The sequence below is a fragment of the Coffea arabica genome, chromosome 2e (assembly GCF_036785885.1).
Source record: "Coffea arabica cultivar ET-39 chromosome 2e, Coffea Arabica ET-39 HiFi, whole genome shotgun sequence".
NCBI classification, from domain to species: Eukaryota; Viridiplantae; Streptophyta; class Magnoliopsida; order Gentianales; family Rubiaceae; genus Coffea; species Coffea arabica.
Genome location: NC_092313.1, coordinates 6,295,490 through 6,313,423, shown reverse-complemented (window position 1 = coordinate 6,313,423; position 17,934 = coordinate 6,295,490). Strand labels below are relative to the sequence as shown.

Genomic DNA, 17,934 nt, shown 5'->3' with positions numbered 1-17,934 from the left:
CATCGAAACAAGATTGGTGAAATTGAAACATAGGGGGAAAAAAAAGGCCAAGACAAGAATATTGGTAACTTTTCCTTTTCACCGGCGAATTTTAATAGTAGTATAATCTTAGAAATATCATGAACCACTTGGAATTTTAATTCCAGAGTTGAGCCCAAAAAAAAACCAAAAATAAAAAATTGGGAAAAAGTATTAAAAGGCTGTAATTTTGTAAACAGATTTCATCCCTCTTACTATTCTCACATGTATGTTTCCGTCGTCGTCATCATCTTGGGGTCAATTGGTCGCTTACTTGTTCCACGCGCAACGACTGCGATTTGAGGTTAAGACCTATATTGTCAAGGGATCTCGAGAACTGAGAAGTACAGAAACGGCAGTGTCTTCTCTTTCAACACTTGGGGACCACACGTGACTCCTCACAAACACTTTAATAATAATGACACACCACCTGCCCACCATCGTGCGTGATTGGGTCACATGCAAAATCGCAGCAACCGAAGCGCGTGGGGTTTTGGATATTTTGTCATACCATTACTAACTATAGCTAATGACGTCGCCTTCATGAAAACAGACTTATCTCAACCATTGATGAAAGCGGTGCCTCCTTCAGATATCAACACTCAAGCAGAGGCAGGCCGTTACAACTTACAACCTCCTCTTCCAGTTATTGATTACATTTCTCAAGCGCGAATTTGTGCTTTTCCTAGATTTGCTAGAGTGAAGAAATTCATGAAAAAACCAAAATTGCATGGACAGTGTGGGGATTTGGCCGGTAAGCAAATGTCTGTACTGTTTATAGTTCCTTGAGATGGTTTTAAACCTCAGCTAAGATGGAACTGAGAGCTACATAAAGTTATGTATTTACACTTTTGAGACAGAATATAAGTTTGAATATAAGATTATTTTAAAACAATTTATCTGAAATAATAACATAACATTTGTTATGATGTGATGTATATGAAATAAAAATGTGATTGAAAATTATGTTTACAGTGTAAGTGAAACAAATTTTGGCTTTCTGCAGAATACTTTCATTAATGATATTAGAGATCTATGTGGTTATCGTATGTGTGTGTGCTTATGTCTGCACCGTATGAGTCGAGTAAACATTTTATCAGACGTGCGGTGTGCCTTAATTTCAAAATTCAATCTATCCGTTCACTTGCTATTTGATGTCTCAAAAACACGATTTGTTTTTGAAGAGTCTGCCAAAGAGCACGATTCGAGCAGAATGCCCAACACGGCTAATCGAGCTGACCTGCAATGAACTGAACAACGAGACTATCTTTTCGTTGTGAGTCCGATGCTTAAATCACTTAAAGAATGAAAATATAGAATAGAATGAGTGTATTTTTTTATGTTGTGTATTGACCTCTTCCTGGTTCAATTTATTAGCATTTATAAGGCTTTTTCTGATAAACCATGAAAGTGTGTAGAGTTATTTATTTAATTTCGATAGTTATCCCATTCAAGAGTACGAGTCTTATTAGGTTATCAAAGATAAAGTCCTCGTTTGACTCAAGCTCGAGTCTTGTAATTTAAGTATGGTAGCAAAAAAAAATCACACAAAGTCAACCATGAAAAATATATCTGAACTCTCGATAAATTGCATTACAGTATGCGAAAGAAACATGTAAAGCACACCGTGACTAAGTCCGTCAATAGAACACATATAAGTATCTCTAATGTTTTGGTATGCTGGTATTGAGTTCTGGTGTAATCGATGTTTGTATGAGGTGGTCTTAATTTTTTCAGTTAAAGTTAAGACGGTAGGAATGAGGAGTTTTAGTTTCAAATCCTCTTTTCTCTGTCGATTCTTAAATCCTATTCATGCATGTTGTTAATGCCACCAACGTATAAGATCAAAATAGTGGTTGCACTCAAGTTTTTTGGCCAACATTTTAAATATAGTTAACATTTTAACCCACATACAACATATAATTTCCACATGTACTTTTTCACAATCTTGGTGAACCTTGTTTGAAAAGGTATTTATCATCAAAAAAATCTCTACATTTTTTATTAACATATTTTTTATTACTTTTTTAACTTACATATATTAAATCGCTACAATACAATTAAACAAAAAAACTCTAGAATATTTGAATCCAAACACAACCTTGGCATGCAATTAAAAATTGAAATACATAGTTGCATTTGAATGTCACCCACACCTTTTCTCCTCCCTCTTCACTACCCTTCCAATTTTATCAACTTACATGTCATACGTCATTCCCAGCTGTAATCATTAAGAACAATTGGTAAAACTCTTTTATGTCAATTAAAATAGGAAATAAATCCTTGTATTTATGTGTGGTTCAATATAATTTTTTCACTAAAAGATTGACATTACTTCTAATCTATCTGAATTTGTTACATTCTTACTAGTTTTAATTTTAAAAAAAGACGAGTTAAACTTCATCATCATCTCGACTTACTCTTGTCTGGCAAGTAAGTTTTTGGTCAAATTTATCTGTTACAAGTTCTTAACAACTTTAGCTACAGTAATCTCAAAAAATTTCTCAAAAATTTTAAACTATATACTTCAAAATATCAAAAAATTTACACACTTCAAAAATTTTTTCTACAAATTTTGCAGTAATATATATATATAATAAAGCCGTATTCTCATACTTATCCCTTCATATTTTTTCCTTCCTACGTGACTTAACGAGACGGCAAGTAGTTTCCTACGTGGCTTGCTCCTTTTTTGTTTGGATATATATCAATTCTTATTTCCCATAAAAATTCTTAATATTATATGATTCTTATTTTCTACCCAAAAAAGGAACTGGAAAGTAATGCAATATAAATAAAAGAGACATAAATCTCCTCTATTAGATATATAGAAATAAATGATAATATATTTTTTTATAGTGTCCTATTCTTTTTTTTTAACAGCTTCATCGTAGATCTTTTTTTTTTTTTAAGATAATCTACCCATATATAGAACAACATACAAACAATCTAGACATGAAAATTAAAGAAAGTTAGCCCGAGAAAGTTTTTACAAGACTCACAGCCCCCATGCATAATTGATGTACAAAGAGAAATGACACTTCATCTGATTGAAAAATTCTGGAAAAGTCCATAAAGAAAATGGAGTGTCATCAACCAAAGAAATAAAATCCCATTATCATAGCTAAAGAAAGATGAGATAAAACATTAGATATTTGTTGAAGTTTGCACCCCGAAGGCCCCTACTCAACTCTCCGTCCGTAGTATCTCCAATCCAAGAGAAAGACCTCCATTCGTAGTATCCTCCGCCTGTCTTTTTTTTTTAATATATTTTTGCTAATAATTCCTTAATCACAATACATCTCTGCCCAGATGGTGGGAAGTATTTCGTGTGTGGGCTCACATCATAGGAGTTCATGCACTTAAAGGACTCGATATAGTGGAGGTGATCTTTTAAGATCAGTAAAATCTATCTTGATAACGCATTTGTAAATTTATTACGTATAGGTTTATATACGTGCATAGTACGGGTCACATAAGATCTTATTTCCTACCCAAAGTTATTTGGACGATTACGGTTTTATTTCCTATAAGAATTTTTAATATTATAGGATTCTTATTTCTTACCCAAAGTTACGTACTTTAAGCAACTTAAATTAAGATGAATATACTTTTAGTGTTCTTATCAATATCTCTTTGTATTCTTATCAATTCTTATTTCCTATGTCTACACTACATATAACCTCTAATATATTGATTTCAAGTATCAAATTCATGGTTAGGTATTTCCAGTGCAAGCGGTTGGCATATTAAAGTGTCGATTTTGGGTTTTCACTCCTTTTGATTATCAGGTACATCTTCTTTCAATATATATATATATATATATTAAAAAGGCATGTTGATCTTCAATTGTAAGAACTTAGTAACATATCTTGAATTTTGTTTTTTTTTTTAATTTTATTTTCTATTTGTTTTGTATGAAGACATAGGATTTAAACAAGTACTTTCATCGTTATTTTTGTAGGATTTTTTCTAACATGTTTGTTAATTGATTTTTATGATCATATACTACGATGTTTGTTAATTTACCTTCAGGAAAAACAACCAAAAACAAAAGGCACTGGAAAGTAATGCGATATAAATACAAGAGACATAAATATCTCTATTAGATATATCTGCAAATTCATTAGTTAATTAAAAGACTCTGGCCGTTTACTTAATTATAATCTTTACGTATTGTTATACATAAACTTGAATGTGATAAATCATTTATTTTTTTTAATACTTAGTTATCCTACTTTGTTATCATGCAGTGATAATAAAAAATTAATAAATGCTGATTTGCACGGACAAATCGAGGAGAATGTTCAAACAGAAAAAAATAAAAATAAGTTTCTGAATAGTAGAATATTATTTGATACTATTTACTGCACTTTTTATTTATTTTCAAGTTTTTGAATGTTATGGTATTGTTGAATGTTATTTTTTCTATTTTTGAATTATTATTCACTGAATTAGATGTTCAAATTTATATTATAAGAATACTTTACATTACAATGCGCACATAGTAATATACTTAAGATAAGTTATAATAGATTATACATTAAATATGTATTTTATAACGACATTTTTATAAATTGACTAAAGTTTATTATTTTTCGACGATTCCCGTCCAACGAACGGGTACAGAACAAGCTTTAAATAAACACAAAAAAAACTCACTTGCCAAACGGATCCAAAATTATTTTATTATTTTATGTGCGGTAATCCAATAGTCAATGTTTAAAAAGTAAAAGAAATGTGTTGGATGAAATGTCTAACATATATGTTTACGATTCCTCAATCCAAGAGCTTCAAAATGTTTAATCTTCAAGATATCTACTAATTAAAACAACTTAAAATGGTCGTTTGCAAAATTTTGTTACCAAAACCCCGAACTAGATTTATTTCAGATATAGGTCCTGTTTGATAATCCGATTCGGTACTTAAACTTAATAGATTCAGATCTTAACATATCAGACTGTTTGATAACAAAAAATTGAACATTTAAATTAATTAAGTGGCACTGAATTTCCTAGGCAAAATTTGTTTCTAAAATTAAGTGATAAGTTATTCATTTATCACTAAATGTGATATGTTCTCAAATATATTAGATTTAATATTTAATAATTCAATAATTTAATAGATTCAAATTTTAGATTTTAGATTTTAATTTTTAAATTTTAATTTTATCAAACACATCCTTAGTTCTATATCATTGTTTATTACCAAAAGAAAAAACCCTTGTGTAAGCAGAAGGTGAACATTTGCGTGCCAGGATATAAATACTACCATAATTGAAACCCTTGTGTAAAAATTCCAAAACGCCCAAAGAGCAGCCTAACGCTAGTAGCATAAAATATGGCAAAATATCTAATTTCAGGCGATCCACAATCCACCTAAAGATCCTCTGAAATAAAAACCCTAACCCGGTATCGCATTAGCCACTCCTACACCCCCACTCCCAGGGCCCAATTGTAGGAAGCGTTCCTTCTCCATCTCTCAATCTCAACCGTTCAATCATCGATCCAACGGTTGACAATCCCTTACTCTTACTCTTTATAATCCCTACGTCCCCGTCCCCCTCACTTGCGCTGTTTACTGTTCTTTCTTCTTTCCACTCTCCGCTCTGCGTTCTCTCTCTGAAACTAAACCCTTTCCCCTCACTAGTTTCTCTATAGAATGCTTCACTCTCCAGCCCTCCGCGATGGCCGATCTCTCTATTTCTGAGCGAATTTCGAGTCCCTTTTCAATGGCAAACCTCTGTAATTACTAATTCAGCTCAGAAATTTTTTTTTTTTAAGTTTATCCAAAAAACATTAATTTGCTGAAGGCAAAATGGAAAAACTGTTTTTGGGTCAACTTTTAAGTTAATTTAATTCTAATTTAAGCTTCAAGTTGTTAATTTGCGGTGTTTTAGGATTAGTTTTTGGGAATAAAAGTGTGTGTATAGATAGAGGTGTAGATATATACATATAGATAGACGTATATTTATATGTATGTATAGGTCGGGATGATTACCGATAGCTATTCGAAGATGATGTCGGAAATCGGAATGCGATCATCGATGATGCGAGGAAGCGACGACTACAGTGAAGAGCTGGAGATGTTGCTGAGAGAGCAGCACCGGAGGCAACAAGAGGCTAGTGATATCGAGAGGGAGCTCAGCATTTTCAGGAGCGGCTCGGCTCCTCCCACTGTTGAAGGATCGCTGAGCGGCTTGTTTGGCGGAGGCGCTTCTGGCGGTCGTGGAGGTTTGTCTGAGGAGGAGATTAGGTCTGATCCGGCGTACATTAACTATTACTACTCGAATGTCAACTTGAACCCTCGGCTTCCGCCTCCTCTTTTGTCTAAAGAGGACTGGCGGTTTGCGCAGAGGTTGCAGGGCGGTGTTGAAGGTGGAAGTGGGGGTGGAGGGGGAGGCAGTTCAGCCACCATTGGCGATAGGAGGAAAGTGGTTGGAAACAGCGGCGGTGATGGAGGAAGTATTAATAGGTCACTGTTTTCAATGCAGCCGGAGTTTGTTGGGATGAAAGAAGAGAATGTCATGGACCCTCAGAAGGAATGGGGTGGTGACGGACTTATTGGTTTGCCAGGACCGGGATTAGTAAGGCGGCAGAAGAGCTTCGCTGAAATAATCCAGGTGAAGACAAATTAAGAAACTACATTTGCCGCTCCTTTTCTAGGTTCTTGTTTCTTGGTTGAAAAGTTTGAAATTTTGGAATTTGTTGATAGGGTTTCTATTGGGTTGCTTATATAAGAAATTAGTTTCTGCTATATGTTGAATAACCTGTTGGCTGTTGGTTGATGGTTGAATTGCTTTGTCCTGTGCAGAAGTTGCTGATAGATTTAGGGTTGTGATTGAACACGTGAGAATGTGTATCTTTACCTTTCATCTGATTGATTGTCAAGAATTTTATTTATCTAGTACTTGAGAAGCTATGAGCTTATTTACTGCCATTGGATTCTATTTTCGTCACTCCTTGACTGATAGTCACTGCTAGAACGTTGGCAGATGATATTCGGTTGTTCCCTGTTTCCTCAAGGATAATATTTAATTGGTTAAAGTTATTGTTATTGGAGTTTCATTGTCTTTGGTTATTAATGACATTAAGAGATGCTTCATATTCTCCTGCTAATGTTGTCTTTGACATTTCTGTTTGTATTTATGTTTTCCATATCTAAAGCGGTGTTGACGTGCTTCTTGGCAAATCAGCGTGCATTTATTTTAAAGATTGTCGTGAAGCATTGAGCACTGACATCAAAAGTTTGCTTTGACATTCTCTCATTTTTTGCTATTATATTCTTGTCACACGTGTGGATCTGCTACTAGTCATTTCTTGCTATAAAATGCGTTTTGCATGTCCCGTACAGCAGTTGCAAGTATTTTGTTAGGCTTCTTTTGTTTTTTATTATGTAATTCCTGTTGTTTCATGTTTTTACAAGCGTATTCCTATATTGGTTCAAACGTTGGAAACCTAAATAAGATTTTCCTTTCTTCGTGAAATGGTCCATGCAAGAAGGTTATCTCCTACATATTCTACGTTATTTTTTATTCTGTAATTCCCATTGTATGATGTTTTTACGAGCGTATTCCTATATTGGTTCAAATGTTGGAAACCTAAATAAGATTTTGCTTTCTTCGTGAAATGGTCCATGGAAGAAGGTTATCTCTGACATATTCTATGTTGTCGAGGCTATAGAAGAGCTTTTTGGGGTGAGCAATAATTTGAAAAATTATTTCATGGATGTATTAATACTTAGCACTGCCCTTGAATCTGCCATGCCTCTCACAATTTTAGCAGTAGGATGCTCGGGCCAATGTAAGAGTGCTCTTGCTGGAAAAGGCTTGCCTTGAACTGAGACAATGTTTATCATTCCAATCTTTACTAGATTTCTTCATTTTCCAATGTTTTACTTGCCTATACGCTTATGCCCAAAATTAAATACTTTAGGTTTTAAAAAAAAAGTACTTTAGGTTATTGGCAGCATCTGAATTCATATCTGTAAAATCTGTAAGTTTTTAAAATGTAATAGCATTTATTTATCTTTTGTAAAATCAATAAGGAAAAAATAATTTTTGCTTGCTTCTCACATACATTATATGGTCACCTGTCATCTGTGCTTTGTGCTTGTGCTAAACTTTTTGGTATCATTTACATGTTCTATTCATCAAATGTTATGGTGTAAAACAATACTTCGATATTGGTGTAGGATGATGCAAATCAGACGTTACCAGTTTCTGGTCATCCATCTCGTCCGGCCAGCCGTGCATTTGATAACATTCTTGAATCTTCTGATCCTCAAATTGCTCATCTACAGCAGGAATTGACATCAGTAGATTCATTACTTTCTGGTGCAAATATTCAGGGAATTTCTGCAGTCCACAATGTTGGCTCATCAGCTTCTCAAAGTTATGCTTCCGCTCTGGGTGGTTCATTGTCGAGAAGTACCACTCCAGACCCACATCTTGTTGCAAAAGCTCCTAGTCCTCGCATTCCTCCAGTTGGTGGGGGAAGAGTGAATTCAGTGGATAAAAGAAATGCAAACATCTTGAAATCATCGGATGATATTTTACCAAATATAGATGTATCGGCAGACATTGCTGCTGCTTTGTCTGGTATGAGCCTTTCAGCAAATAACAAAATAGATGAAGGGAAGCATCTGGCATCCCAAATTCATCATGAGAACCTCTACCATTTGCAAAATGATCACAATCCAGTTAAACATCATTCCCTTTTAAACAAGCCTGAAACAATGCAGTTTCACAAATCTGCTGTGCCCTCTGTTGAGTCATATATGAAGGGACCTTCCTCATTGACTCTTCATGGTGGAGGAAACTCACCTTCTCAGTATCCAAATATTGATAGCCCAAATGCCTCCTTTGCAAACTATGCCTTAAGTGGTGGTGCTATGAATCCTGGATCACCGTCCATGTTGGGGAACCAGCTTGGTGGTGGCAATCCGTTGCCTTTGATTGAAAATATTGCTGCTGCAAGGGCAATGGGTGTTGACTCGAGAGGAGTTACTTTAGGGCCTAATTTATTGGCTGCTGCAGCAGAGTTGCAGAACCTTGGTAGAGTTGGTAATCAAAATTCCGCTAGTGCTTTGCAAATGCCTCTGATGGATCCATTGTATCTTCAATACTTGAAATCAACCGAGTATGCAGCTGCACATGCTGCAGCTCTTAATGATCCAATGCTTGATAGGGAGTCTGTAGGAAACTCATTCATGGAGCTGTTAGAGATGCAGAAATCTTACCTTGAGACATTGCTCTTACATCAGAAATCACATTATAGTCTTCCCTATCTTGGCAAAGCTGGTAATCTAAATCATGGATACTATGGAAACCCTGGATTTGGTCTTGGAATGTCTTATGCTGGAAACCAACTGGGGGGCCAACTTCTTCCAAATTCTCCAATTGGATCTGGCAGTCCAGTCAGGCATGGCGAACGAAACATGCGTTTTCCTTCAGGGATGCGAAACTTCACTGGAAATGTTATGGGATCATGGCATTTGGATCTTGGGAGTGGCTTGGAAGAAAGTTTTGCGTCATCATTACTGGATCAGTTCAAAAGCAATAAAACTAAGTGTTTTGAGCTTTCAGAGATTGCTGGCCATGTTGTTGAGTTCAGGTATGCTTCTGTGAGTACATTTGCCTGCAGTTCTTAATATAGATGTTTAATATCCTTGTAGTATCTTTGCCTAGCTATTTATGACACATTGAAAACCTCGTTTGAGCAGCGCGGATCAGTATGGAAGTAGATTTATTCAACAGAAACTTGAAACAGCAACTACAGAAGAGAAGAATATGGTCTTCCATGAGATTATGCCGCAAGCACTTTCGCTGATGACTGATGTTTTTGGGAATTATGTGATCCAGAAGGTGAAGTTGCATTTATTTTTTTTGCGATCAACTGTGTAATTGCAAGTTGGCACACATTCAGCTGCCTGCAAGTACTACTTGAATAAAGATTGTTGTACAAATCTTATCATTGTCTTATGGTTATATTCTTTCTTTTCACATTCTTCTATCTTTTCTTCCAGTTTTTTGAACATGGAAGTCCAGCACAGATTAGAGAACTGGCTGACCAGCTTAATGGCCATGTTTTGGCACTTAGCCTTCAAATGTATGGCTGCCGAGTGATCCAGAAGGTATCCAATTTCTGCTGATTCTTGCTTATTACTAACATGTTAGCATGTTTTTATTCCATTTATGAAAATGTTAGAGTCCCTGCAAAAACTAGTCTGAGTAGATGCCGTTTCTGCTCACCAGAGCTTCGTGATTTAAAATTTAATACCAACTAGTGCTCTAAAACGTATATCTGCACTTGTGTAACACCAGTGTTCAAGTGATTCATTATGCCATAAGACAAATTATTTTAAATGCTTTACTAAGTTCTTATGCTGATGTACTAAAGATTTTCAAAACATTGTGTTGGACCATGTATAGGTCTGATGCTCGCGTTAGAAAATGCAAACCTTTTTTCCAGTGTTCTTGTCCTGTTTCTTTTTTCCCCTTCTCGCCGCCCCTCCCTTTTATCACAATCTCTAGTTTAGATCTGTTCTAATTGGTCTTGTACATCGCTTATTCAGATGGGGCTCTAGTTTTTAACATCTTATGATCTCTGTGGACATATTTGGTCTTTAAGACTTCTTTGTTTGTCCAGGCGATAGAGGTTGTCGATCTAGATCAACAAACAAAAATGGTCGCAGAGCTCGATGGCCATGTTATGCGCTGTGTACGCGATCAGAATGGCAATCATGTAATTCAGAAATGTATTGAATGTATTCCTGAAGACGCCATTCAATTCATTGTTTCAGTTTTCTATGATCAAGTTGTGACATTATCAACTCATCCATATGGTTGTCGGGTTATACAGGTTTCTAACTAGCTACGTTTAATCCTGCAGACACAGAATTCAGGGTTTGGTTTCTCTTATATTAAATGCGAATTATTGATTCTGTTCTAAAATAGTGATGGTTTATGTGACAGCGAGTACTTGAGCATTGCTGTGATGCAAAGACACAAAGCATAGTAATGGATGAAATTCTGCAATCTGTTTGCATGCTAGCACAAGATCAATACGGGAATTATGTTGTTCAGGTTTTGCTCTTTACTTAGATAAATAGCTTCCGATATTGTATTTGGATGTTAGTTCTAAAAATAAAATTTTCATGATAGGTGCCACTTACCATGGGCTCCTGTAAACTTCCAATTTTAGTGTACATGTTTAGTTTGATCATGACTTCTCCATATGAGATGAATAATCTGCTTTATAGAGGATAAGTTTGTAACTCAATATACTTTCCAATCTATCAGCTTATGGTCATGCAGCAACTCTCCAGGAAAATGATGTAAGAGTAACCATAATTGATGGCATTTGAATAAATAATTGATTTGTCAGGAAGTTTCCAAATATTCCAATCTGTAAAGTCCCATTATGTTGTCAAACATACTGTAATCATGGCCACTGCTGCAGTTGAGTCTTCTAGTCGTTAGTGTTGTTACATGGACAAAGATAATGCTACTTCACGGGATTAATTGATACAATTCTCATGTGTATTAGTGTTTATTGGTAATACAGCTATATGAATGCACACAGAACATGCTTGTATGCATGCACATTCTTTTTGGGGTGTATTTATTTGTTTGGACCTCCAAAGTGCTATATGAGCCTCTAAGGAGACTTTCTGTCATTCCCCAGGCATTCTCAAGTTTCTCCTACTTGGCCCCCATTTGTCTGTATGTGTGTATGATCTTTGTCTTTCTTAAGTCTTCTTTTAACATTGTGTGTTCTGACAGCATGTACTAGAGCATGGAAAGCCCGAAGAGCGTACTTCTATAATTACTAAATTAATTGGACAGATAGTCCAGATGAGCCAGCAAAAGTTTGCCTCAAATGTCGTGGAGAAGTGCTTAACTTTTGGAACTGCTGAGGAACGCCAGACCTTAGTGAATGAGATGCTTGGTTCAACTGATGAGAATGAGCCCCTTCAGGTTGGTTATTTTTCATGTGCTTTCTCCAAGAGACTTTGATGGTTTTGGTCAAGCTTGATTTGATACATTCTCTCATTTGTACTTTTTTTTTTTGGTGTTGGGGGGGGGGGTGCTAGTTGTTATCATGTGTTCAAGCTCTGTAGCAACCAACACTTACTTTCAACTTATTCTCAAGTTTACCTTTATATATTTCTTGCTCAGTTTGGTTTAAATTTCTTTATCTGCTTTTGGGTTTTAAATGATTCTCATTCTAATGTAGGTATTCCAGTCCATAAATGGTCAGATATTCTTTAAGATGCAATTTTCTGCCTTAATAGTTATTAATCGTCTCAATTGTCACAAATTTGTGCACAAACAATGGCAATGTATGCATATTGTTTGGGAATCATTCTATGATATCATTATGGTTAAGAGTTAAGATGTAGGTGTGCTGACAGTTTACTTTTTTCTTAAAAGAAATTGTTGTGAAACTACGAAAGGGAATGAGAACAGCTGAGGAGGATATCTACTTCCAGGTCCCATTCATGTATTCTGTTGTTTGGAAGAAAGTCGTCTTTTTTTATTTATTTATTTAAATTTTTAGATAGGTTGAGTTCTTTAACCTTGTTTGATGCAGTGGACAATTTAATTTCATCTTGCTGTTCTTGGATTAAGTATTAATCTGATAGCATGACTGATATTGTGCTTTTAAGAGCCAATGCAGAGTAAGATGCACTCATTCCAATGTCCTATTCCTACCAGAACATCAACTCAAACTCAGATTCAATAATCCCCTACTCTTTTTTTTTTTGTTGGGGGGGGGGGTATTTGAAGGTGCAATTGGTTTATTAGATCTGTGAATTCTTTATTTTCCTTTAGAATACCCCAGGTTCTGGTTGTATTTATAGGTGCTAATTTATAGATCACGTATGTGTCTAGAAGCAAATGGGATGCATGTTCATGGTTCTCTGCTGCTGTGCATGTGCTATTTCACTAGATTTTTATTTTTGTGGGTTTCATGATATTTTTCTTTTTAATGGGCATCATAAAGGATTTCTAAGAAATACATGTTCATGATTCATTGTTACATTTTTTAATTTCAGGTAATGATGAAAGACCAGTTTGCGAACTATGTTGTACAGAAAGTGCTGGAGACTTGTGATGACCAGCAACTTGAACTGATTCTTAATCGAATAAAGGTTCATCTGAATGCGCTGAAGAAATATACCTATGGGAAGCATATAGTTGCCCGTGTGGAGAAACTTGTTGCTGCTGGAGGTATATTGATGATTTCATTCATTCTGATTATAATTGTCCGATTTATTTGCCTCCTGGTATTGTGCGAGGAAAATTATCTTTTGTCCGACTGAATTCTGTCCATCACCCCTCCTAAAACTGAATTTGTCAAGTGATTGACCGAAGGGTACCCGTATTTGGTGGGAGTTGAAGATGCAATACAAAAGTGCACAAGCAAATTAGGGACGGCACATGATATTAACTCTTTGTTGGTATGGGAATTTATGGCCAGAAAAATGTTGGAAGCGCATATTGTGTGACTAAAATTACTTAACCCCCAATATCACTTTTTGTGGAAATAAACCTATATAAACTGTTTTAAGAAATCTCTTGAACATTACTTATTTGGCTGTTCATGATGGCACGGCACATTCCAGATCCTGTATATATGTTATTCTTGATATATATGCCTGCTCTGGACCATATTCATTGCTCTGTTTATTGTTCTTCTGCAGTCTGTTTGAAATGAGAACATTATATGACTGCCACTGAAGTGTAATCATACTTCAAAGCTTCATAGAGAATTTCTCTGATGAGGTGTTTGATCTTTTTGCAGAGAGGAGGATAGGCATCCTTTCTTCATGTTCTGCTGCTTAGATGGCATAGGAAGGAAATTGTACAGCTAACAGAGGCTAATATGAGAGCTGCCTTCTTCAATTTTCTTGTCTGGCTTTGGTTCTATCCGTTATTTTGATGGATGGAGCTTTCTAAAAATAAACTTGTTGGTTGTACTTAAAAAACTTGTACATTTTTAGTTTGAATATATACCTAGAATTGGTTAGGTGAGGCTTTAATGGTGAACGAACCTGATGCCCCTGCAGAAATCATAAAATTACTGTATTAAGTTATGTAAGGGTGTAAAGAGGAGGAACGTGTAGTGAAGCGGAGGTCGTGACTGTACAAATCATGCCATGTGCAGAGCCTGTGGTGTAGTAGGAGGCCAGAAGTTTTCTGATGTATGGATTGGTGGATTTTCGTTAAAAGAATGTTTTTAATCTTCTTATTACTTCTTGAACTTTCAAATATTTCATCATTTCTTGGATAGATTAGGAATGCTTTTTGCTGTTATTAGAGTTCTCTCATAAACGATTGATCCAGCACTTTCTGAGTTAGTTTTCAGGTACACAATCTGATACGTACATTTTATCCTGACGATGGCTTCGATATGCGGAGCTGTTTAGTGTTTTGTCACAAAGATATAGCTCTGAAATACGTAGAAAAGAGTTGTTTCATGTGTTGAGACTGCAAAAAATTAAAGGGAAAAATGGAGGATGCGGTGAGGTATTTTCTCAGTTATCCACCGAGAGAATTGGCGCAGACCTCACAAATGTAGAATTTGATTTATAATCTTAGCCGCATCACGAAAAATCAAGTTCAGTTGCAGCAAAAGTAGGAGCAGAGGGACGTGTCCGGTCAATAAGAATTTCAGTATGCCCTGTAAGTTGATTTATATTCATTAAATTTATTTTTTTCTGCAGCACTTTCGTGATTTGATCAAGTGAGATTAAAATGGTGCCCCCACTCTCCTAGACGTTCAGGAAATAGTTATGTAGCCTCAAATTTTCGACCGAATATCTTTCCTGGTAATTACATATAGCTGGAGACAATTACAAGAAGATCTCTATGTCAGGAAATTTCAACAGTCTAAGAAGATCAGGGACATACAAAGCAGTAACAAGTAGTAGTAAACTTCCAAAAACAACAAAACATCAGCCCAGCAGAATTAAGGTCAAAGCAGCAGTGGCCCTTAGCGCAATGTTTTGTGAGGAGGGCAAAAGGTTATGACATACCGTGGCGCTCTGCATCTCTTAAGCCCAGCTGGTTCATCTTGTGCATAGCTATATGCCCTGGGGCAGATGGCCTTGAACAGATTGGAGAAAACTGTTGGTTTACAACTTCCCCGGCTACCATATTCCCCGGTACAGCAATATCTAGGTGCCTTTGTGGCCAGACAGGCGCTCTTGCATCCCACCACTTTCCCTCGTCTTCTCACCACCAAGGCCGCAGGACAGCACGCATTCACATTTGCCTCACAGGCCGCCACTCCACAGCCAACGCCGCCACCAACCGGAATCATCGAGACGGGGAGGTTGAAACCATCAACCAAACTCACATCATAGTAGTGCAACTGATTCTGTGCAGTTCCTAGCGTCATTTCTACTAGTGTTGCTGGGGGCAGCCCCCCGGTGCCCATGCACTCAAGGAGGCCCGTGCAGTCTCCGGTTTGGCATGAACCTTTACCCTGTTCATCAAAACAGCAGCCTTGCCTGCCCCATATTCTGCCGGACCACTTCTCGGGCACTTCTACCACTATCTGTTCGCCGGTAGACAGATGGAATCCGCCATCGTTCGGGGTCTGATGGCCTGCAGTGCCAAGAATCCCAGGCCATACGCTCTCTTTGCAGTTGTTCACTATTATAAGTTGAATTCCATCTACAACCAAACAAGAGTAAACATGTCAGTGAATTTTTGAATTGGTACAATCTTCGCAGATTAAATCACATGCATTCACTCTCAGGCAGAGAAGGAATTTAGTACTTGACTGGGAGAGTAATGCTAAGAAGCAGAAAATGCCGAAAAAATATAAATTCATTTGCATTTGCTTCAGATTCTGATGGAAAGAAGAGAGTGATGGACGACGATCCTTTACGGTCCTAGGGGAGAAAGATTTGGCCTATAACTTCCTGGAACCGAATGTATAAAAAGAACAGAGAGAGTGGTTAAGAAGGGGTGGGAAGCCCCTGTAAATTAATACAGTTTCTTTCTGTTCCCACTTTTTCTGGACTTTGGATTTTGGATGGTGGACACAGCACAACCGTTTAATTATGCATTATTCTGAAGGCTACTTTTCTATTCCTTTTGTCTCAAAATTATTGCATGATGATGATTCCATACGTTTTAGCCTCAACCTTCTGTATGTATAATCCACTGTAAGTGCAAACTTTCAACGTACTTGGTCCGAAAGTTACTGTTCTTTTTACCCCTTTTAGCTAGCTTAGCTATTCATGGAAAAGTTCATGCGGTAAATTAGTTTTCGTATGAAATTCATGAGTGGAATAATTTTCATTTCTAAAGAAATGACCAAATTAATTTTCAGAAATAAAAAAAATAATTTGAATAAAATTACAAATTTTATTCAATAAGAGAAGTGCATAATTAATAATTTTAGAGACCAGATTGAATGTCATTCTTCACAACATATTATAATTCAGGGTAACTTCAGACTTTGTTGAGCAAACAGCCCATAAATCTGCCCTATAACTTCATTTCTTTTCTTTTGTGTAAAGCATTATTTTTTATTCTTAGTTAGTATATCTTGGTCGTCCTAGAATGTTTGAATCGAGAATTGGTAAGCTCTTTCTTGAAATCAATTAGTCTCAGATGAAATTTAGGATTTTGTGAGCACACATTTCCTCAAGAATTGCCTGATATCATTTGCTATCCCAAGTAAGTAAATACAACTAGGTTTAAACTGTGAACCATGCAGATTATGAGAATTAATAAGCTTCCAGTAAAACGAACAAAGTTAGCTTCATCCGTATCTTGGGAAGTCGACACCTTTGAGAAAACTGCAGTGAAGCGTACAGCGGCGGACATAGTTGAGGGAATCTTTGAACTTGGATCGTCTGGAACATGACAAAGGAGGTTAAACCTACGAGCGATACAGGTGCTTGGTGCATCTTGGTTAAGTGATGTCCTTTTTACTAGCATTAGCCAATAACTTTCGTCAAATCAGTATCAATGGATAAGGATCCGAGAAGGAATAATACAAAATAGCTTTGGGATTGAGGAAGATTCGTTAGCTAAAAGGCACCATATGAGAAAATGCTATGCCTAAACAAAAGAATCATTTGGATAATGCTTTTGCATATCAAAGGATGAGCTGTACTCAAATGCCTTCATGTTTTTAAATGAGAAAGTACTTATAATAGTATTCAAGATCAATAATGGATTGTACCGTCCGATATTCAACGAATCAATAATCATTTTTCACACTTTTGTCATCCCTAATCAATACTACTTTATAGCTAATGGGATTTTTCTCCCTTCTCCTTTATAGCTGAGGCCACAGTTCATTGTAAAGGAAAGTAGGAACTTGGAGCTAGTTTCGATGTTTCATGATCAAGGTCTGTGCTTTGGAAATAGCTTGAGAAAAACAGTTGTGATCTTGAGAGAAGTACTATTAACACACGCAGTTTAACAGGGGATCAAGCAAAATGCCAATAGTTGAAGATTGATACCTGACCTGAGGCAGGGATCTTCTTAGTTGCACCTAAGATGCTTAATTTCATGCATCGAGCCCCTCAAGTGACAAGATGGCACGATGTTCTTTGTCATGGATGCATAAACATGGCCCTTAATCTCGTATCTCCCAGAGGGTTTTTGTGCTAAAAAGGATGAAACAAGTTTAAACCAGAAAAAAAGTAACAAACATGAGTTTGTATGGTGGCCAAGAGCAGCATAAAAGATGTTATGGAAACAGCACAAGTGCATACTCTTTTGTATGCTCGTTTGCATACAAGTAAGTTACAGACTAGTAGCAATTTCTCCGGAAGCCAAGAAATTAGAGTTACACACCAGAATTTCCGGGATACTTGCCTAAATTCCAAGGCGATGGTAACACGATAATATATACTGTATTATTGGGAGGAAGTCCTGCA

At 36.4% G+C, this 17,934-nt stretch overlaps 2 protein-coding genes across 7 annotated transcripts; one reads left to right on the top strand and one right to left on the bottom strand.

Moving 5' to 3' along the window:
• Positions 1–5,388: 5,388 nt before the first annotated feature.
• LOC113730457 (pumilio homolog 1) lies at positions 5,389–14,279 on the top strand. Of its 4 annotated transcripts, none has more exons than XM_027255149.2 (9): positions 5,389–6,640; positions 8,212–9,632; positions 9,742–9,883; positions 10,045–10,152; positions 10,668–10,880; positions 10,994–11,104; positions 11,804–11,998; positions 13,081–13,255; positions 13,830–14,279. In XM_027255149.2, the coding sequence occupies exons 1-9, from the start codon at positions 6,011–6,013 to the stop codon at positions 13,868–13,870; spliced, it is 3,036 nt and encodes a 1,011-aa protein (XP_027110950.1). In that variant the 5' UTR covers positions 5,389–6,010; the 3' UTR covers positions 13,871–14,279. The 4 variants fall into 4 exon arrangements, with proteins under 4 accessions (XP_027110950.1, XP_027110951.1, XP_071934591.1 ...); XM_027255150.2 differs by lacking the exon at positions 13,830–14,279 and adding an exon at positions 12,455–12,513 and having other exon boundaries at positions 5,395–6,640; positions 13,081–13,200; XM_072078490.1 differs by lacking the exon at positions 13,830–14,279 and adding an exon at positions 12,455–12,513 and having other exon boundaries at positions 5,395–6,640; positions 12,615–13,092.
• Positions 14,280–14,833: 554 nt separating this feature from the next.
• On the bottom strand, positions 14,834–17,798 carry LOC113730461 (thaumatin-like protein). Of its 3 annotated transcripts, none has more exons than XM_027255155.2 (2): positions 17,520–17,652; positions 14,834–15,706 (listed from the first exon to the last, which is right to left on the bottom strand). In XM_027255155.2, exons 1-2 carry the CDS (start codon positions 17,563–17,565, stop codon positions 15,021–15,023), a joined length of 732 nt encoding a protein of 243 aa, XP_027110956.2. In that variant the 5' UTR covers positions 17,566–17,652; the 3' UTR covers positions 14,834–15,020. The 3 variants fall into 3 exon arrangements, 2 of the variants coding, with proteins under 2 accessions (XP_027110956.2, XP_027110955.2); XM_027255154.2 differs by lacking the exon at positions 17,520–17,652 and adding an exon at positions 15,812–16,233; XR_011840130.1 differs by having other exon boundaries at positions 15,569–15,706; positions 17,515–17,798.
• Positions 17,799–17,934: the final 136 nt, after the last annotated feature.